The 23,023-nt window shown below is 37.2% G+C and overlaps 1 protein-coding gene across 1 annotated transcript; it reads right to left on the bottom strand.

Annotated features, from left to right (window-relative positions):
* Positions 1-17,883: 17,883 nt before the first annotated feature.
* TKTL2 (transketolase like 2) lies at positions 17,884-19,749 on the bottom strand. Its single transcript, XM_059394010.1, has 2 exons — positions 19,537-19,749; positions 17,884-19,422 (listed from the first exon to the last, which is right to left on the bottom strand). The coding sequence occupies exons 1-2, from the start codon at positions 19,618-19,620 to the stop codon at positions 17,884-17,886; spliced, it is 1,623 nt and encodes a 540-aa protein (XP_059249993.1). The 5' UTR covers positions 19,621-19,749.
* Between the last annotated feature and the right edge of the window lie 3,274 nt (positions 19,750-23,023).

Raw genomic sequence — 23,023 nt, 5'->3', positions numbered from 1 at the left:
AAAAATCAAGTGCTGATAATTTCTTTAACTCGTTGAAGGAAGGAACAAAGCTCAACCTCCACATTATACATTTCTAAAAATCTCTGTTATGAAAATGAAACCATCAAATTAGTGGAGATAATCTTGGAGAGTATTTGTACAATCCTAGGTTTGGCAATAGATATGGAGAAAGGTAGACCTTCTTGAGTAAGACAGCACATCCAGAAGCCATAGAAGAAACAAATAGACTTATTTTATTGCATTGTTATATTCAACGGTAGTTATTGCCCAGTGCTGCTGAAGCTTTTACTATCATATTCATTATGTATTTTTTTACTCTGTTGTCTTTTTAAATTATTTAAATGTTTACTATTTCCAATATACAAAGAACTCTCAATTAATAAAACAAATAGTTGAAGCAAGTGAGAAATAAAAAATAAACAATTCACAGACGATGAAATTCAAATATTAACAAGCATATGAAATGAACTTCAATGTCTCTAGTAGTAAGGAAAGCACAAAATAAAACCATTAGCAAGATGCTATTTTTAACTCCTCAGATAGGCAAAAATTAAGAGTGAAAACATTCCCTGCAGACAATGTTTCAGAAAAACAAGAGAGCAACTTGCTAAAATTGTTTTGGAGAGTAATCTGTCTATAACTCTCGCTGTAAAAAGACACAGTGTTTGACTCAAAAGCCCCATTTTTTTTTTTAAATCTCATCTCTGGAAATAAATAAAACAATACCTTTATTTTATACACACACAAACACACACACACACACACACACACACACACACAGCCCTGAGTTTTTTGTTTTGTTTTTGTTTTTAGTATGGTAGTCCCAGAATGTCTACCAACTGGGAAAGGCTGAATAAATTATGTTTATACCCATGCCTTGAAGCTATAAAAAGTGTATCTGTATCCACTGACCTGAAGAGATTTTAATACTCTAAGTAAAACAAAACAAAACTTGAGTGTAATAGGTAAAAAATTGTTCCATTTAAAATAAAACAAAATTTTAAAATTTACATGTGCTATATATATCCAAATGAGAAAATTCTGGGGTTTGGGGCACTGGGTGGCTCAGTCGACTGAGAGTCAGACTTTGATTTTGGCTCAGGTCATGACCTCAGAGTCATGAATTAGAGCCCTATGACAGGTTCCAAGCTGAGTTCAGAGCCTGCTTAGGATTCTCTCTCCCTCTGCCCCTCCCCCGCCATGCATGCACACATGCACACGCACGCTCTCTCTCTCTCTCTCTTTCTCTTAAAAAAAGGAAAAAAAAAAAAAAGAATATCCTGGGAAAGGCCATTGGCTTGGGCAAGGAGAAGAGTCGGAAAGGAATAGAAGGATATACATATATAAATCTGCACAGGTAGAGCTGTTAACATTCCTTAACATAGGGGATAAGATTGGCAATGGGTTGGGAAGTATGAGAGCATTAATTTTTTACTGATAAAACTCTGTATCATTTATCTCATTAAAATAAGTTTGCACTCTCTTTTGTAATTTTAAAATCTAAAATAGAAAGACTTTAAAAAACTGAAGCTGTCGTGATGATATAAGACTATTTTCAATATTGAAAAATTCCCAACATGATCTGAAGCCACTGTGGTGAATAAAATGTTGTGGCTACAGAGTGAGTCACACATATGGCTCCAGGGGGTTTGCAATTCTGCGCTGTGGGTGGGCCTGTGGCCGCTGAAAAGCACTCAGATTTGAAAATTGTGGAACACTGTGTCAGCTCACCTCCAGCTGAATTCAGTATGAAGTCTCCTCCGTGAAGAAGAGAGTTTTGATACACTTAGGGAAGGACGTAAGGCACTGGAAAGAGAGAAAATTGATGGAGCCAAGTTGTGGAGGGTTGAGTCAGGAGATGATGCCATCAGACCCTTCCTGAGAGCAGAGGCTAGATCTTATTCAGAAATGCAAGTCAAGAAGTTCAATCCAGGGGCACCAGGGTGGTCCAGCAAATCCCTTTAGATCATGTCATAATCTCAGGGTCTAGGATCGGGCCCCACATCAGTCTCTCTGGCTCAGTGAGGAGTCTGCTTCTCTCTCTGCCTGCCACTCCCCATGCTTGTGCTCTCTGTCAAATAAATACATAAAATCTTAAAAAAAAAAAAAAAAAAAAAAAAGAAGTGGTCCAGGCAGAATCTTTCAATCTTTATCCTTCCCCAGCAACAGCTGGAACTGACATAAAACTTACCATTTGGTAGACACTGTTATGAGAGCCTTATCCATTCAACTCATTTAATTCTCCAACAAGCATAGGAAGGTGGTCCTATTGTTACCTTCACTTTACAGGTGAAATAACTAAGACATAGAGGAGCTGATAGCTATGGTCTCATAGCAAGTCAGTGATGGAGTGGAATTTGAACCCAGATAGTCTGGCTACTTAAGATCTCTCTAAAGGTTTCTTAAACTTCCTAAAATATGTCATGTTACTTGATACATTTCAAGTCTAAAAAGTTTTCCCTTTGTATGGAATATTCTTTTTTTTTTTTTTTTTTTTTTTTTTTTTTTTAAAGATTTTTTATTTATTTATTTGAGAGACAGAGATCACAAGTAGGCAGAGAGGCAGGCAGAGAGAGGAGAAAGCAGGCTTCCTGCAGAGCAGAAAGCCCGATGCGGGGCTCGATCCCAGGACCCTGGGATCATGACCTGAGCCGAAGGCAGAGGCTTTAACCCACTGAGCCACCCAGGCACCCCTGTATGGAATATTCTTTTCTCCTCATCCAATATTAGCATTTCCTTTCCCAGTTTCTTCACTGTTGAATACCCAATACCACTACTGCCATTTTTCATAATACTTACAAGAATGCTATAAGAACTTGTTATAGTATTAGATTAAAGCACATGAAGGGCATGAGAATTGAGGGTGCAGAAATCAGTGTGTAATTTAGCCAAATTCTTAAAATAGGTATTAACAATGTTCATAAAATATATCTTTCTATTGTACTCTTAGAGTTAAAGGCACTCCCAAGTCTATTGATTTATTGATGTATTTCATATTTCCATTTCACAGTATATAGCCATGTTGAAGGACACAAATCCAGAAGAAGCAGAAATTCTAAATGATTGGGAAATATACTATAAAATCTAAGGCAAGTAATTCTTTAAAAATGGAAAATGATGAGAGGCAGTGTTATGAATGCTTGGAAAGTGCACTTAAGATCAAAAACATGATAGTGAAAGGAAAGCTTTCAGTGGAAGGTTTTCAGGATGAAGACAGTACTTAGTGTTCCCTCTTCCACTGAATTCATGGAAGGTTGCAAAATAGTCTTTACAAATATTGGATGTGGCTAAACTAAATAGAAGTTTTAAAAAGAAAGGTGAATATAAGCCAACACCAGTAACTATAATCCATTTGTTTCATGAGGAAAGAAATTAATTTTTCAAGATATACTAATAGGGGCAAAGCTAGAAAATGTTAGAATGAAGATGACTGGTATTATGGAAATAGGTGACTTTTTTAGTTCTTGGAATTGTGATTTACAAATTGTATAGTTAATGAAACAATCTGTATAGTATGTCACAGACTTTGAATGAGTATTGCTCATCAACCTGTAATGACACTGTATTGGGAAACATTGCTGTGGAAGGATCTGATCTCTGGGAGACCAGCAAAAGAAAAACTGAAGAGTCAGTCTTGACTGGAAACTTATGAACTATTTTTACAAACAACAAAGAGAAGCCATTATCACAGGAACTAAGAGTGTGATGCCTGCATAATGAAGCATGCATAATGTAGAGACCATGCCTTTACTGTATAATTTCAGGTATTTTGGTAGCAGTGAGTATAAAGGAAAGTAGAAAAAAAAGAGAGCAGGATAAGAGCTACATGCAAACTGGATGAGAGACAACAGTCTGAAGGTCCCATGTCTTTAAAAGACCTCTGAGATTTGTTATCCTGAGGCTGGGAATCCAAGTCCAAAAATCTCTCTTTGTTAGTTTTTACCATGGTTTCTAAAAACTAGGATGAGTTCTTCTTTTCTTAAGGACTCTGAATTTATTGTTTTCTTAACTTCCTTACCATCTACACCAGGCCAGTTTTCCTGGGAGGACTTTGTAGGCATGAAACCTCCAAGTGCCTCAGTATTTGTTCGTTGAAATGGCTTGTCACAACTGATTTGATGACTATCATTCTCTAATAAGACACCTCAGTGCAAAGCTCTGGTTGCACAATATTACCAATTATAACTTGGTAAGAAGGACAGTTTCTTAATGAAATAATTACCACAAAATAACTTACCATGAACAATACAGAGATTTAGTTCAATTCTGGGAAAAAGTGACCACAAGAATCAGATATTGTTTTTAAATGTTTCATTTGTGAAAGTAGAATATATAAAACTGTTGTTTAGATAACCTAAAGGATAGCTTCCTTATATATGCAGAAAAATAGAATGTAAAAACAAAATAAAAAATATTCCAAACAGATAACCACAATAAATTTTCCTTCATCAGTTCATTCGGTTATTGTTTCCTGGTGGATCCTGGGTTAGTAGTCACATTGAGCCACCTACTTCTCAATTAAAACTGACTTCTAGGTATCCTGATGCTGTCCACTGATACAGTTTGAAAGTTGTCTGAATGATGTCTGCTCAGAAGCCTATCCAGAGAGTCTACTCTCCGAATTGTCAATATTCATCCAAGGTTTTAAGTTTCCTAAAGATCTTGGAAATTATTTTTAAGCTGACATATCACAAAACATGATTAGTCTTGAAACCAAGCTTATCCCAATAATGATTCAATTAAGATAAATAAAATTTAGTTTTTGGTAATGGTAAACATTATTCAGGGTTAAGTTAGCCTCTTTGATCAGTAAACCTATTTAAAATTAAAATTTAAAAATTTAAATTTAAATTAAAAATGTAAAATAGTAAACCTATTTAAACTTAGATAAAACAAACTCAAGTAGAGCAAAATATATAAATAAGATGTATTTAACATTGATGAATCAGAAGATACAGGGCTTTTTTCATTACTAAACTAAGATTATTGAACTGGTCCTCTTTGCTATAGAGTTAACCTGGAATCTTTAAAAAAAAAAAAACATTTTATTTATTTATTTGACAGAGAAAGAGATCACAAATAGACAGAGAGGCAGGCAGAGATAGAGGGGGAAGCAGGCTTCCTGCTGAGCAGAGAACCCAATTCAAGGCTTGATCCCAGGACCCTGAGATCATGACATGAGTGGAAGGCAGAGACTTAATCCACTAAGCCACCCAGGTGCTTCTTAACCTGGAATCTTAAAGCATTTTTGAGGTAGTATCTTTTTTTTTACTTATTTTAATTTAATTTAATTTTATTTTATTTTTTACTTATTTATTTGACAGAGAGAGAGACAGAGACAGAAAGCACAAGCAGGGGGAGTGGGAGAAGGAGAAGCAGGCCTCCTGCTGAGCACAGAACCCAACTGGGAACTAGACCCCAGGACTCGGGGATCATGACCTAAGCTGAAGGCAGACGCTTAACACCCAGGCTCCTTTGAATTAGTATTTTTAAGAAAATATATATAGATTTATACTTTGGGATAGAAAAGGATGACCTTTGTGGGCTGCATTTATACCTCAGGTAAACAGTTTGCTATGTCCAAAAGGTACAAATGGGCCCCCATTAACTAAACCAGTAGTCTTGAAATTTTTTCCATACATATTCTCAGAAAATTAAAGGTTACTTCAAAAAATTTTCTTATTATTTTAAAAATGTAGTGTGTCATATTACTAATATCAACTTTTAAAATGAAATTTTTATATCACATTTTTAATATATCCAGTGAAATTAGAAGTGGCATATGAAATCTGAAAAGAGTAAGTGAATTCTGACTAATGAAGTGAGTTCTCTAAAGTTCAGGTCACCATGCCCTTGACTGTCCTAAATGACAATATGGGGGTATTTTGCCCTGGACCTATATTTCATATGCTCTGCTATTAAGAGAGCAGTTTTTATGTAATTTGTGGAAATTAGCATCAAAAATAAAAGAAGGTATTGGACCAAAAGTAAATGGAAGTTACAAAGGCATATTAATGATTGTCTTTTAAATGTACCATTTATATAGTAAACTCCACGTTATATGCAAGGTAGGTTAACCTAAATCGAGTAAGTTAAAGGTAGCAACACACACCAACAGAGATAACCAGGAACATCAAAGATAAAAAAGCAGAGAAACAGTCTATCGGTGACAATACCACTCAAATGAAATCATGCATATGGCTGTGCCTCACCCAGGAATCTGATCACCTGTAAAGGAAAACACGTTTCTTATGAATAAACAAATAGCACAAAAATTAAATGATCTATCAGTCCATCAGAAATAAAATGGAACTTTTAGGTTCCTTTGCCTTGAAATCAGGCAAAGTGAAATTTCACGCTACAGACACAAATAACTGAGTCTTTACTTTCTTTTTAGTGAGGGTACTGAAAATGCTTTTCATAAATATTAAATATTCCATTTCTAAAATTCATAGATTGATAAAGCATAGAGACTCATCAGGACTTGTAAACTGGATGAAATAAAGTGCTACCATTTTCAGTATTTCTTACTGTTTTTCATTACCTTGTTCTCCTGAAACTCTGCTTTGACAATCGTTGAGGGATAGGAGGGAAGAACTGGCTCAACAAGTGTCATCATTGCCACCACTCTGATTCACAATGTATCTTGAATTCAAAACATATTTACATGGGTTAAAGTACTTTCTAATTCCAGGATTTACCCTTATGAAAATTAACACTAAGGTAAAGAAAGTTGTAATGGTCTACTGCTGGCTCATGGTGACTGCATTAAAGTAGTCTGTGCCAGAATCAATATTTTGAAATGTTCCTTTGTTTGGCATGCTGAAGATTTCACAACCAGCAATAGATGATAACAGTAAGATAGGGGAAAGTATGGCTTTCTTTTGAAAAATGGGAAGGGGGCAATTATGAATGAAGACAGTGGAAAAAAAATCACAGGAGTATTCTCAAGCAGATCAATGTTAGGAACAAAAGCATGGATTTAAGAATTTGCAAATAGATTCATTTAAAATCTTCCTGTGCTTACTTTCCACTTGGAAAGTCTTCAAGACCCACTCCTGCAAGTCCATCTATCACAGTTTGAAGAATATGAACTTAACTTTCTAAAATTATTGAGATCTCTTTAGTTTATCTTCCTAAAGGACTTTTAATAATGTAATAGTTTTAAGTGAAATATTAAAAGCAAATATAATCCAGATATAAATGCGGCAACATGAAATTGAATTTTTGTGGAAATTGATGATCTAGTTTTAAAATTTATGCAGAAATCCAAAAGATCAACAATAGCCAAGGCAATCTTGAAAATAAAAAGTGAAGGAAATGGAAGATACAAATTACTAAATATTAGAACTTATGAAAAAGCAATGATAATTAAGACAATGTAGCATGGCCACAAGAAGAGACAAACAGACCACTGGGACAGACACAAACCTGTCCAGGAATAGTCACCTGATATATGAGAAAGGTAATACTCCAATGTAGCAAAGAAAGGATGTTTTAGGGTTTTGTCTTTTTTTTTTCATGGTGCTGGGCAGTTGTGTCAAAAATTGTATTTAGGGCTGCCTGGGTGGTTCAGTGGGTTTAGCCTCTGCCTTCAGCTCAGGTCATGATCTCAAGGTCCTGGGATCAAGTCCCGCATCGGGCTCTCTGCTGGGTGGGGAGCCTGCTACTTCCTCCCTCTCTCTCTCTCTCTCTTTCTCTCTTTCTCTCTGCTTGCCTCTCTGCCTACTTGTGATCTCTCTGTGTCACATAAATAAAATCTAAAAAAAAAAAAAAAATTGTATCTTGACCCCTAACCTCACACCACACAGTAATAATCTCTAGAGGAGTTGTGGATCTGTATGTGGAAGATAAAAATACAAAGTTTGCAAAAAGAAACACAAAGAATATCTTCAGTAGTTTTGAGGAGGTCAAAGATTTTTAAAACATAACACAAAAAGTACTAACTAGAAAGGGAAAATAATGATAAATAGGACTACATTAAAATGAACCTTTTGTTCATCCAAAGAAACTCTTGATGGAATGAAATCACAGTTCAAAAAGTGAGAGAAGATATTTGAAATACATATACCCAATAAATGTGCAAAGTGTCCATTAAAGTCAACAATATAAAGGCAAAGAACTTGAACAAGTACTTTCACACGACCAATAGACATATGGAGACACTCAACTTCATTCCTCATTCAGAAGATGCAAATTAAAACCATCGTGCAATACTGCTTAAATGATAATTCCAAGAGGACTAAAATAAAGATTATAGACAAAACCAAATGTTGATGACAACAGGGTGCAACCTGAACTTTCATATTCTGAAATGAGAGTTTAAGTTAGTATAATTAATCACTGCAGACAGGGTTGCAGGATTGAGTAAACAAAAATATAGAACACTGTTTATGGAAAAATATTTGTCAGTATATGATAAAGATGAACATGTATGTACAGCCAAATGACAAAGCAGCTACCCCTGATTTATATAACCAATAAAAATAAATTCATGTGGATCCTTTTCTAGGACCCTCTCAAGATGAATGGAGTCACAGTACTGGCATGATGCCAAACTTCGGTGTAGCTTTTATTACAATACATCTGAACAAAACATGAGACCACCGCAGAGCAGAAGTTATGAGCTTTCATCGGCTGCTACTAGTGAGAGGATATTTCTTCTCAGTCCCCATCTGGATTCTGGTGGACTGCAGCATTCTTCTTTTCCCCCTGGTCTAGTTATGGTTGGAGTTGCTGGAATTGCCCATTGAGGGAACACATGGTTGGGTATTTTTGAACAAATTTTTTGACTCATCTGCTGCCCTTTTGTGGAGAATAGTTAGAAAATTAAATTTATCAGCCTGAGAATTATTGGAAAGGAGTCCCCCGTTCCTGGAAAACTAATGACAGCAGCTATTACATGGGAACCTAGAGATCTAGAGGTTTTTTGTAATGTAATGGCTTGATGTAGTACCAACAAAGTAAGACTTAATGGAATCCCGGCATTGGGTAGGGGAGCTGGAGAGTAAGCTTTAAGTAGTGTAAAGGACGCATTGCTGAACAAAAGAGAACTGAGTTTACCCAACCTTCTAAAGAATTAAGCATTGTATGTTTGTCTAAAAAACCTTCTATGCAGAAATTCTTTCAAAAATCACATGACTAATGTCTAAGTGATTTCAGGAGCAAGGATTGACATATTTCAGTTGAAATACCTTTCTTGACTCTAGGCTAACATATTAAGTGAATATTTGCCTCTTTCTGAGTTACAGCAAATATTCTGAGAGCTGAATGCAGTTCATCAAATAGATCCCACTTTAGATGGTAAACTAATGGTGTGCCTTGGAAATCAGGTGATGTTTTCATTGTACTTCAAGAATATTCTCCTAATATCTGTACTTTTCAGGAAAGGATTAATAATGTTAGGGCCTTTTCAAGTTTCTCGTTAATCTGAATCTGGATAACATCACAAATGCATCTCATGACGGTACTGCTTAAAAAAAGCACATACTTTAGAAATGTTTAATGTGAACCCGAAGTTCTCCTTGTAAAAAACTTGAATAACGTTCTTATGCAATAAGTCCAATAATTTAGCCAGTAGACAGACTCTTACTTTGCTTTTTTAAAATTAGAGGAACATATTTTAAAGTTATTCACTATAGTCCAAGCTAAATATCTTATCATCTACATTTTCTGAACTGTTTGGGCAATGATAAATGCTGTTTTCAAAACAGACTTATTCTTACCTAAGCTAACAGTTTTATAGAGCATTTATTATAATACCATAAAAAGGAAACATACTGTTGAAATTTTCAAAAAGGTTTGCTCATTTCCTAATTTTTAAGATTTTATTTACTTATTTGACAGACAGAGATCACAAGTAAACAGAGAAGCAGGCAGAGAGAGAGGGAGAAACAGGCTACCTGCTGAGCAGAGAGCCTGACGTGGGGGCTCGATCCCAGGACCCTGAGATCATGACTCAACCAAAGGCAGAAGCTTTAACCCACTGAGCCACCCAGGTGCCCCTTCCTAATTTTTAAATGAATAACTGTTTTTCTTGTGATTGCTTTTAGAAGAGAAGGAGAAAAAACAAACCACAAATGTATAATGTGATATATATATATATATATATATATATATAAAGTGTTAAAATGAATATATATATATATATATATATATATATATCTCCACATCACATCATAAATTTAAATTATTAGGATTTTTCACCTCAAAGCTATTTTACCAGGTTTGAATTACAAAGTTAAGTTGCCAGATTGATTATATGATTGCTTCAAAATTTAAATTCCTCATCATCTGGCAGTAATTTTCACTTGCCATTTAGAAAAAAATTCAACTGGGATTTGTGATGATGTGCTGTACACCTTAATTTTTTACTTTTAACCCTGCTTATAATCATCTATGGTGACTGATAAGAATTTTGGAAGCAGAAGGAAAAAACTCATCTTTTTTGTTTTTTCAATGTCGTGCCTTTTATGAGGAGTACAAATTGATATGTCCTAAAATAAGAATTTAATAAGGAGGAAAATCCACTTGTCTGTTGTAAAAATAGTGTATTCATTAAAGTCAGGTTATCTTTTATTTCTTTAAGTATGAGGTATCATTATACCATGCAATTGATAAACATCCTGAGGTAGAAATTAAAAACTAAAATAAATGAATAAATAAATGCATGTGTTTCCAAAATACTATATAACTTTCATAGCAGCATTGTTTGTAATAGCTCCAAACTAAAAGCAAACCCAATGTTCATCAGTAATTTAAATAGATAAATATACTGTGGTATATTCATGGTTTGGAATACCATCCAGCAGAGAAATTTAATGAACACCAAGCATAAGTAACGATATGGAAAATTCTGTAAGCACAAGGTTCATGAAACAAGATATAAAATAATGCACACTATATTATTCCATTTAAGTAAAGTCCAAAAGAACTAGAGGTAATCTATGGAGTAAGAAGTTAAAATAGTGGTTACTTTGAGGTGAAAGGTGGAAACCATGCATGGGAGTGGACAAGAAAGTGGCTTGGGTATTGCTGCTATAATTTTTCATTCAAGTATGAGTTAGAGGAGTGTTTTCACTTTGTGAAAATTTACTGAGCTGTGCAACTAGGAATTGTGCACTTTTTTATTAGATAATATACATCAAAAAGTTTATTAGTTTTTTAAAGAAAAATGTATATGGAAGAATTTAAAGTGCATGAAAACAATACCATTTATGTGAGAGTCAGTGTAAACAAGAGTTAAAATATTCTAACATCCTGCATTGTCCAGAAAGAGAGTAAAGCTACCAATTAATCAAACCCCTCTATTTCCATTCACTTGTATAGCTGGTCGAGCTAAAGTAATTAATCTCTATTATATATTTGGCTTCAATCTCTTGCCTAAAGAGTAGACACTATCAGAATAGTTCAGGGAGTAGTATTTAGTGCAGGTAAAAATTTGACAAAAAAGTATAATTTTTAGGGTTTTAAGAATAGATTAATATATACCTCAGTAGTTTCCAAAGGATACCTGACTTGGGCCAAGGGGAATTTTTCTATTCTGCTCTCAGACCTTTTGTGTAGAAATGGATATTTTAAGTACAATGAGTCAAGCAGAGAAAAGTAATTATCATGTAGCCTCACGCATATGTGGAACATAAGGAATAGCGCTGAGGACCACAGAGGAAGGGAGGGAAAACTGATTGGGAAGAAATCAGAGGGGGAGACTAACCATGAGAGACTGGACTTGGAGAAACAAACTGAGGGTTACAGAAGGGAGAGGGTTGGGGGGATGGAGTAACTGAGTGATGGGTATTAAAGGGGGCCCCTGTTGGGATGTGCACTGGGTATTATATATAACCAATGAATCACTGAACACTACATCAAAAACTAATGATGTACTATATCTGGCTAACTGAACATAATAACAAAAAAAATTAAAAACATAAAAGAAAGGGGAGATTTAATGCTTCACTGGTGCCATAAGGATAGAGCAGCAAACCCAATTCTAAAGAGTCAGATATCTATAAGGCCAAGAGACAAAAAAAAGATCAGCTTAGCAACATCTGGGTACTGAGGGAAGAGTACATGAGTGTTTCTTAGATGCACAGGTGGTCCAGTCTCCTGGACCAATGACAAAACGCGGGTGTTCATGCATGGGTTTGACCCAGGCCCTGCAGGCAGAATAAACTTGTGCTTGCTTCCATCTGTTTCTTATTTTTCCAGAAATTGGTCATACTGGTAAAGATGGGAACACACTGTTGCTATTTGTTATATTTTGTTTTTAATAAAATTATTATTTAAATTGAATAAAAAATCTACTTCAATCAGAAACATAATTCAGAGAGGAAAATCAAACATAAATGAGACAAAGAAGTATAACGAAATTTAGAAACAAAAAAACTGACATTCTCTTTCTGGAGAGTAAGTTTCCTCATTGGAAAAAATGGGGACAATAATAAAATGCGTATTTCAAGATTATCATGAGAGTTATATGAAATATGTAAATCTAAAAATCAGACACCACAACATACTAACTCTGTGACCTTGAGCAATTCATGAACACATACTCTCTCTGCACTTTAGCTTTCTCATCAGTGAAATAAGGATATAGTAGTATTATCCTTCCTGTGGTAATTATCTTTTAAACATGTTAGAATAAATAGTGTGCGATGTACACACAAGTGAATGTTTATATCTGCATATGTGTGTGTCCATTTATTTTCACCTATGTGCGTTCGATGCTTAGTTTCCTTTTGAAGCACCCTAATCCAAGATCTATGCCACATTGTGCTTGTTAATAACATATGGTTGTTAAAATAACTTTTCACTGGTGAGATACATTGTTTTTAAGACAATGGGTTGGGCTAGATAATTTAGGCATATTGCTCTCCCTTTGACAGTATGAGATATAAGAATCTGGAAAATTTAGCAGTCTTATCTTTTGGAGGAGTAACATTCCAGGTCTAGAGCTCTACGTAGTCCTGTCTCTTCCATTTCTCAGAGTATTCCTGACCCAACTAAATGACTGGCTATTTCTCCTTATTTCTGATGGGTTCTAGAGCTGATCATCAGTATACTTTGCAGTATGGTTCTTCTGGCAGGGTATCTTAAGATTAGATTGGCATTCATTCTTAGCAGTGGGTACCCAGGCTATGCTGTCTGTCAAATATTTAGAACTTCACTCTCACTCATGCCCAACTTGGAGCAAACATTTATTCACAGGGCTTCTAAAAGCACCTAACAATAGAGAGGGGGACTGCATTAAGCTTACAACAACACATTGCATGACTGCTTTCTTGCCTCCTTACAAATAAATGTGTATTTGTTAGATTTTGGTTTAACAGCTTGCATTTATCTCAATTTATGACCTAGTGATATAGTTGTCTAAATTTCAAAATAGTTGCACATGTGAGATAAAGATACATGAACAAAACTGCATCAGCTTTAACCACTTTTCAAACTCTGGAAACACAGCCTTCCAGCCAAATAAGAGCCACGTCCCCTCTCATCTCTTTTCTTGACTAAAACACTACTTAGTAAGTTGAAGAGGCAGGGAGAGGGAAAGGGGGATAAGAAACCAACCAAAGACAACACACCATTCCCTGAAGGTAGCCAGCTACTAACTACAGCTCTTTGCTTATGAAGTAAAGCAAACGAGAACTGAATTAAACTGAATATATTTTAATCCACTGACTCTGGATTGGATTTTGATGACTTAAAATAACTATAGGAAAGGAAAGAAAAATAAAATCCGATGAAAACAGGGAGACAAAACGTAAGAGACTTTTAACTAGAGGAGACAAACTGAGGGTTGCTGGAGAGGTGGGTGGGTAGGGGGGAGGGTTAACTTGGTGATGGGCAATAAGGAGGCATGTGATGTAGAGAGTCCTGGGTATTGTATGCAACTGATGAATCACTAAATTCTACTCCTGCAACTAACAATTTACTATATGTTAAATTGAATTTAAATTTTAAAAAGAAAAGAAAATAATTATAAGATTATTACCTAAGTGTAAACAGGGATGTCATGGGATCTGCCCAATTTCCACCCAGAGCCACAGTAAATTTACCTACATTCAATACTTTTTAAAGGGATAGAAGAAAACAAAAACAAATTTTGTTTTAATTTCCTCATAAATTCTTTTTATTTAATGAGCTTGATACGGAAAGTATTTCAATATTAAATTTATATAAAAATATTAAGAATTATGTTTCTTCTCATAACTGGTTTGATTAAGGTGACTCAACTCTTGTGTATGGAATCATAAAATGATTTTTTTCATTAACTATCAATTGTATTCTTTTGAAACTCCCTTTATCTCTTTCCACTATATGTAAGCACCTTTAATGTTGTCTCTAATTTTATAACACTTTCAGTCATTTTCAGTTATTTTTTAAAAATTTATTTATTTATCTGAGAGAGAGAGAGCACATGAGCCAGGGGAGGGGTAGAGGGACAGAGAGAGGGGAAGTAGACTTCCTGCTGAGTGCAGAGCCCAACATGGGGCTCCATCTCATGACCCCTGAGATCATAACCTGAGCCAAAATCAAGAGTCGGATGCTTAACTGACTGAGTCACCTAGGCACCTCTCATTTTCAGTTATTAAAACAGCTTTCTTCCCATCACAGTAACGTTCTAGGGCCTCCCTTATATATCATGATAGTAATGGCCACCAACACTTCTCAACCCCCCCAAACCAGACCCTCCCTGATTGGGCCCTGGAAAATAGAGTAATTCCTGTACAGTTCGGTAAACTTGGTGGTAACTATCAGTCAGTACCTCTTATTACTGTATTATAACTTAAAAATCAGAGCTATTGAGCCCTTCTCTTTTTCTTTAAAAAACAAAATTTTTTCCCAAACAGGATCCTCAGTTGAACTCCCAGATGCTTAAGAGCCTTTGATGTATTTAAGTAAAGTAAAATAAAAATTTAACCTCCTGATTTCTTCTTTTACTGTCTCTGAAGGTCATGGAAATCAGAGAATGACCTGAAAGCCATCTGAATGAACAGTGTCACTCTCAGGTAACTGCCTGACTGCCGGCCTTTGCGAGCACAACCATAAGCAAGGCAGCTGCTGGCAGTCCCTGCTGTCCCTGAAACATTATAGGGCTCTCTTGATAAAAGGCCTTTTTTTAAGCAAATGAAGCAACAGAAGACCAGAGTGAAAGGAATGATCACGGTGTTTGTCAAAATTAAAACTGCCATCTTTGGGTCCCTGGGTGGCTCAATGGGTTAAGCCTCTGCCTTCACTGGGGTCATGATCTCAGGGTCCTGGGATCAAGCCCCACGTCAGGCTCTCTGCTCAGCAGGGAGCCTGCTTCCCCCTTCTCTCTAGGCCTGTCTCTCTGCCTATCTATGATCTCTGTCTGTCAAATAAATAAATAAAATATTAAAAAAAAAAAACTGCCATCTTCACAAGCTTCAGCAGTTCAGGGTTAGCATCATGCAGGATGATTGTCTATTAAGATTTCCATGGAGACTTACAAGATCTCAGGACAGATTCAAGGCTAGAAAACATTCATTATAATAAAACTGGATTTGATTACATCTTATCTGAAAAACTGTAGACATGAGATAAGGAATTTTCCTCTCCTATGTCTTTTCTCTAGAGCTGATAGCCACTGATGGGTGCCTGGTGAGACAGAACTCTTTTTTTTTTTTTTTTTAATTTATTTGAGAGAAGACAGTGAGAGAGAGCGTGAGAGGCCCAGAAGGTCAGAGGGAGAAGCAGACTCCCCATGGAGCTGGGATCCCGATGCGGGACTCGATCCTGGGACTCCAGGACCATGACCTGAGCCAAAGGCAGTTGCTTAACCAACTGAGCCACCCACGTGCCCGAGACAGAACTCTTATAGGAAAGATTCATAAAGGCTTCCCTGCCTTCCTACAAAACACATTTCTGGCGGTCTTTGAGATCCCATTAGTCATTATAAAATAACAACAACAACAACAACAGTCTAGTGTCATTACTAAAGGTGTGTTTATGCCAGTATGGTTGGAAATAGATAATTGTGCATCCCATAGCCATGTTTAAGCCGTAAGCTGAAGCTCTTTCCCTGTATGTGCGAATTATGACAATAGTATTGCATTGGTAATTTCTTTGTTTTGCTGTGTGTCTGGATCGGTATTAACTCTAAGGTTTGAAAAAGTTTAAGGATGGAGACTATTATTCAGTACCACCACACTCATAGACATATGTAATATTTGATTGATGTTACTAGATGGGAATGACGATACAGAAGATCTTTAGTGATAGTGTGCTAGAAGTACAATTAAATGGATTTTTTTGGTGAGATAAGTGAGGTACTTTTTTTCTTACTTGTAGTTTCTTAAATGTCTACAGTGATCTTGTAGCAACTGTTTTTATTTTTATAAAATAATTTATATATCTTATGAAATAGAGCAATTACCGTGATCAGTTTTGAAAAGAAGAAACCAGAACCAGCACAAAGAAAAAAAGCACTAGTAGAATGAGCAGGCCCTGATTTCTCTGATCCCCAGGTTAGTGTTTTTTGGTCTCTACCATACTTCTAGAACAATTCCTGAGACAAATTGGTTATACCTCCAAAGAACTTAATGAGGCCATTTAATGAAAGCCATAAAAATACAGAAATAACTACCTGATATACCAGACTAATGTTAAAGATTTACTTACTTATTTTAGAGAGAGAGAAAGTGTGTGTGTGGCAGGGGAGGAGGGTGGAGAGGGAGACCCAGAGAATCTCAACAGATTTCCTGCTGAGTGCAGAGCCCTGAGGCCCGGCTGGATCTCACACTGAGATCTTAACTCATCCAAAATCAAGAGTAGGATGCTTAACTGACAGAGCCACCCAGGTGCCCCTGATATACCAGAGTAATTTTAAATTTAGTTTTGGACCTCAGGTCTATCTTTATTTACCTGTTACTTTTTTTCTTGTATTACATCCAGATAATTTTTGCTTTCACAATTAAAAGTAAGGAGTCTATTTAAGATATGACTTTTCAGCCCATACATTTTTCTCTAGTAATTTACCTCCAGCCTCGAACTTTTTCCAGGATTTCTGTTAGGGGACAGGCCTCTTTCTGTTGTGGTCTAGAGAGACTATCAAGGAGAAATGAAATCGCATGTTCATGGAGCAAACTAAATAAAGCTTTTTGTTTTTAAACGCTTTATTACATCAATGCTAGTCTCCTTAGAGGAATACAATCAGATTAGCCATGTTTTGGTCACTGAGAAGATAATACATTTCTGAAAACTCACAAAACAGTGAAGCATGCAGATTAGGACTAGTGAGGCTTTCATCTCTTTATGGAACAGTCATGGCAAGCAGTACAGTACATCATAAGAGCCTTTACTGCAGCTGTACAGCTTCTAAACTGCAGAGGAGAGATGAGGCAGACATCAGAGGAAATCTCCAGGCAACTGCAGTCAAACATTACCCAGGAAGCTGCAGGTAGGACAGCATTACATAAAAGCTCAAAATTGCTTCAAAACCTGGTCTATTGAAGTATACCATTCAATTCACATTTTTTTTTTCATTTACAAGGAACTTACACACATTTAAGAAACTTATCTCTATGTTGATTCCCAATCCAGTTATTTGTGCTCTTACAAAAAACTCTGTTTTAGGTGGTTGTTGGTTGTTTTGTTACTTTGTTACTTAAAATGTTAAAACCTACTTTCATTAAAAAAAATGAGAATGACATCTGTATATAGGATGACAGTTTAACAGAAAGGTAGTTGACTTGAAGTGCTGAATTAGGAATGAAAAAATTGTTCAATGTCTCCTTTTAAAAAAAGCATAATGATATAGATATAAGTGATGGTTTAGTAACAACCATGAATGTAATAATATAAAGATGCCAGTGTTTTGGGATCAAAGACTGACAACAGACTAACTCTAAGAAATCAGCTATTTTAGTTCATTAAAGTATTTTTCACAGCTGCTATGATGTGTCTAGCACTGATTCCAAATTTATCCAGTAATTCACTAGGTTTCCCACATTGAGGCACTTCTGACACTGCCAGCTGATGAACCAGGATGTCAGGCTCTCTAGAGACAGCTGCACATACAGCTTCTCCAATGCCACCTTCCCGGTAGTGATCCTCCACTGTGATAACCTGGCCACCTGTAGCTTTTGCATTGGAGATGATGTTGGCAGCATCCAGGGGTTTAATGGTAAATGGGTCAATGACACGGATAGAGATACCTTGTTGAGAAAGACTGTCAGCAGCTGCTAAGGCTTCGTGCAGAGTGACTCCAGCTCCAATAACTGTGACTTTGTCATTAACGCTCTGGCGGATGACCTTGGCCTGTCCAATCTCAAAATTTTCTTGTGGGGTGTAAATAACTGCGGTTTCTGGTTGGCTGGTCCGAATGAAGCACATCCCTTTGGTACTGGCAGCCAGATAAACAGCATACTCTGTCGAGATAGCATCAGTTGGATAGAAAACAGTACAATTGGGGATGCTTCGGAACATGGCTAGATCTTCCAGGGCCATCTGGGAGGGCCCATCTTCACCAGTGGATACCCCACAGTGGGAACCAATAAAATTGATATTGGTTTGAGATATGGCTCCCATTCGTATCTGATCAAATGCTCGGGTCAAAAAGGCAGCAAAGGTACTGACAAAAGCAATGGTTCGACCACGGGTGGCACAGCCTAGTGCCACACTCACCATGTTTTGTTCAGCGATAAAACACTCAATAAAACGCTCAGGGTGTTCTTCACTGAATATCTCGGAAAAGGTGGAGTTTTTTGTGTCACCAGCCAAGACAATAACTCTTTCGTTTGCATGGCCCAGCTTTGCCAATGCCAAACCGTATGCTTTCCTAGTAGCTATCCTGTCTCCAGCCACATAATCAGGCAGACAGGTCATTTTCACATTCCTGACGTTGATTGGAGGTGAGTCTTCCACGGGAGGTTTCGGCATGAGATTCCTGTTGGTCTGTATCTGACTCTCAATTAGTTTGATGATCGCATCTACTCTCTCTTTTGGCACGGGCTTTCCATGCCAATCTTCCGCATTCTCGATATTCGGAATACCTCGGCCCTTGAAGGTCTTCGCCACTATGGCCGTGGGCTTGCTCTTCACCTGAGCTGCTCGCCAGAACGCTTGGCATAACGCCCCCACATCATGCCCGTCCACTAAGTACGTATTCCACCCAAAGGCTTCACAGCGATTCTGATAGATGTCTGTGCAGTGCTCAAGGGGCGTGACTCCACTTTGTCCCAAGCGGTTCACGTCGAAGATTGCCACCAGATTGTCCAAACTGTAGTGAGAAGCGAAGGCCAGAGCCTCCCAGACGGAGCCTTCCGAGGACTCGCCATCCCCCAGGAGGCAGAACACCCGGTAGCTGGCCTTGTCGAAGTACTTGCCAGTGTACGCCATGCCACACGCGGCACCTAATCCTTGCCCCAGGGATCCCGTCGCCACATCCACAAACGACAGCCTGGGGGTGGGATGTCCCTCCAAGTCACAGTGGATTTTTCTCAAGCTCAGCAAGTCCGATTCGCCGATGGTGCCCAACTCCGCCCAAGCCGCGTAGAGGATTGGGGCCGCATGGCCCTTGGAGAGGATGAATCGGTCGTTGTCGGGGTGCTCCGGATCTGTGCGTTTATACCTCATGGTGTGGAAGAAGAGCACCGCCATGATCTCTGCGGCGCTGCAGCACGAAGTGGGGTGGCCGGAGCTGGACGCACACGTGGCCCTGATGGAGTGGATCCGCAGGCGGTTGGCCACGTCCCGCAGCACCTGCACGGTGCTCCCGTCGGGCTTGGAGTCGTCTGCCATGACTGCGGTCCCCTGCTTTCCTCAGAGCAAAAGCTGCTGCTGCACCCTTCACCGTTCTGTCGTGCGACCACCGCGCCCTGGTCCCGCCGCCTTCAGGGAACGAGCTCTGCCAACGGCCACTGCGCCTCGAGAGGCTTCGTTGTGTCCCTCGGGACCCAGCGTGACACCCGGGGGGGGGGGGGGGGGACCGTACGCCCCCGCTCCTTCACACACTGCTGTGTCCTTCCACACCCAATAGAATGGACTTTTTTTTTCTTTTTTTTTTTTTAAGATTTTATTTATTAATTTGACAGAGAGAAATCACAAGTAGACGGAGAGGCAGCCAGAGAGAGAGAGGGAAGCAGGCTCTCTGCTGAGCAGAGATCCCGATGCGGGACTCGATCCCAGAACTCTGAGATCATGACCTGAGCCGAAGGCAGCGGCTTAACCCACTGAGCCACCCAGGCGCCCTGGACTTTTTTTTTTAATTAATTTTGTCACTTGCCTGTTTAACATTATTAAAAATAATTAAATTTCTTTACACCTTTCCTCATGTTGTAAGTTCAAAAGCAGTCTTTCTTACTTCCATGTGCTAGAGGAGGCTATTTGTGAGGTTGTGCTTTTCTTTTAAAGCATTCAGCATATATCCAAGAGTACATAGAAAGTCTTCGCTGAGCATTAGTAGAAATGATCCAAAGTCGCTTTCAATCTAACCAATATGGCAACACTAACGCTAACAAAGACTTTCTCGCTAACAAAGAGCGACTGAGAATTCTAGCTCTGGCTCACAGGTGGAAGCACAATGCCTTATTTGACCAAAACTTGCAGGAAGAACAAATGTAAAACTACTCAATGTTAGAGTATCTACTACTGCAATTTTCCCAGTAGACCCTAAAATACTCTAACTCACTATGAGTAATTTTTAATACAAAGCTAATTTAACTACACTCGTTATGAAACTTAATTTGTGACATTGAACTCTCCTAGCAGGTAAGGGTCATTGCATGACATCAGAAAAATAAAAAATCAACAGTATATTCCTTTTCATGTTGCGAAGGTCAACATCTTGATTCTTGAGCAATTGTACTTAATATTGACTTGACATCAAAATCACGACATAGAGAACCACAATGAAAGCAAAATTATGCTTGGGTTCCACCCTAAAATGAGTAGTTTGAATTTATGGGAGTAGAGTCTGAGAAGCTGTATATTTCCAATATGCCTGTTGAATCTAATATTTAGTTGAAGTTAAGAATAGATAAATTGCAGATAGACTTAAGACTGGTGGTTCTTTTTATTTTATTTTATTTAAGATTTTATTTATTTATTTGACAGAGAGACAGCAAGAGAGGGAATACAAGTAGGAGGAGTAGGAGAGGAAGAAGCAGGCCTCCAGCTGAGCAAGGAGTCCCATGCTGGGCTGGATCCCATGACCCTGGGACCATAAGGGAGCTGAAGGCAGATGCCTAACAACTGAGCCACTCAGGTGCCCCAAGACTGGTGGTTCTTAATATTGGCTGTAGTTTAGAATCATCTGGGGATTTTTAAAATCCCATGTCCAGGCTGCATTTCAAACAAATTAAATTAGAATTTCTTGGTGATGGGTACAGGTATCACTAATTTTAAAAGCTTCTTAAACCATTTCGATGTTCAGTCAGGCTATACACAACTAACTCAGTGTGGTCTTGCTACTTTTCATATTCTCTTACATTCTATCTCAGAAAAACGTTCTAAATATTATTTGTTACTTGAACTAATTCTACCATTCTAATTTTTAAGGATACATAGTAGAGTAAACTGTCATGGTATGATAGGGTCATCTTGGATTAATTGCTCCTCATGCTTGTTACAAATTAATGTTTGTTTATCTTTTTTAGACAAATAAAGGAAGAGAAAATAAAAACATTTGATTAGGGCTGAGAGTAAATATGGGAATTGGAGAAAAAAGTATTCACAGCATCATGATAGCATGTTTTCCTGACAGGAAAACAGTTATAACAAAAACAAAGGTAGCTCGCCATTATTTTGCCTGAGGAGAGCTCTAATAAATCCAAATAATTGGTAAACAACATAGCATAAAAATGATCTATGAAGCAGTGTTCACACGAAAAAAGCATGGGAAATTTAGGAACTTCTTAACATTTCAAGTTACCCAGTTTTTCCATTCATTTAAAGTATTGCACAACTATTTCCCAAAGTATTAAATAGAAAGTTATTAACACAAGTATAGGTCAATTTTGTTAAGAAAAGAATGTCATCTTGGAGATTTAATACCCTAAATAGGGAATTTCCCTTTGTTATTCAATGAGATTGTGTGGGTTTTTTATACTACAAAGAAAATAATATTTTATAAATTACTTGTAAAACATTTAAAAATGTTCTGTGACTTTTAAAGGGAAGTTTAGACAGTCACATATAAATTATTAATACTTTCTTTAAGCGTGTAATCCTTTAAAATATATTTTAAGATATACAATTGAAAATAACCATGTAAACAGGAAGTATACAAAATTTGGTTATGCAAAATCACCCAATGTGGCTATGAATACAATTTAGTCAAATAAATCAAAGAAATGATACCATGTTCTATTTTCTCCATTTAGAAGAGGCTATTACTGACAAAAGTCCTGCCAAAAAATTTTAAAACAACATGTTAAAAATTTAGTTGTCTTGGAAAAAGTTCATTGCTCATTTTAGAGGTCATTTTGGACGTTTTCTGCAAAATAGGAAGAAACTATGTGTTTATTTTGGCTTATTCATGTGAAGTAGGGATTGGCAAACTCAAGTGCCTAATGTGCTAGGAGGTACCATAAATAGGAGATGAATGTCGGATATAAAATAAGAGGATTAGAGTGGTTTATGACAAACTGGAGAATACAAGTCCACTTAAAGACACTGAAAATTGAAAAAAATTGTGAACACTTTTTGGACAAAAAAACCTATCTTGAGTCTGCTGGGTTTGACCCCTGATTTAAAGTCTGTTAAAAATAAATTAAATGTATTGTTTTGTCTTTGTTCAAATTTTCCACTATAACCTTTTTTTCATGGTATTTGTTTAATAGTGTGTATTCATAAACTTTTTTTTTCAAGTATTTGTAGTAGTGTGTATTTCAAATGAAAATAAAACCTAGCAGGATCACTTGTACAAAGAGCTGTGGAGGGAAAATGTAAATAGCAGGAACTGCTATTCTAGTATGATTTCTACTGGGCGGCAGTAGAGAAAATGAAACATACATACAGATTACTGATTACTTAGGAGATCTACACTGATTTGTGAAAATAT

Source organism: Mustela nigripes, chromosome 1, assembly GCF_022355385.1.
Source record: "Mustela nigripes isolate SB6536 chromosome 1, MUSNIG.SB6536, whole genome shotgun sequence".
Taxonomy (NCBI): Eukaryota; Metazoa; Chordata; class Mammalia; order Carnivora; family Mustelidae; genus Mustela; species Mustela nigripes.
Note: the sequence above shows the minus strand (reverse complement) of the source record. Positions and strands in the feature narration are given on the sequence as shown.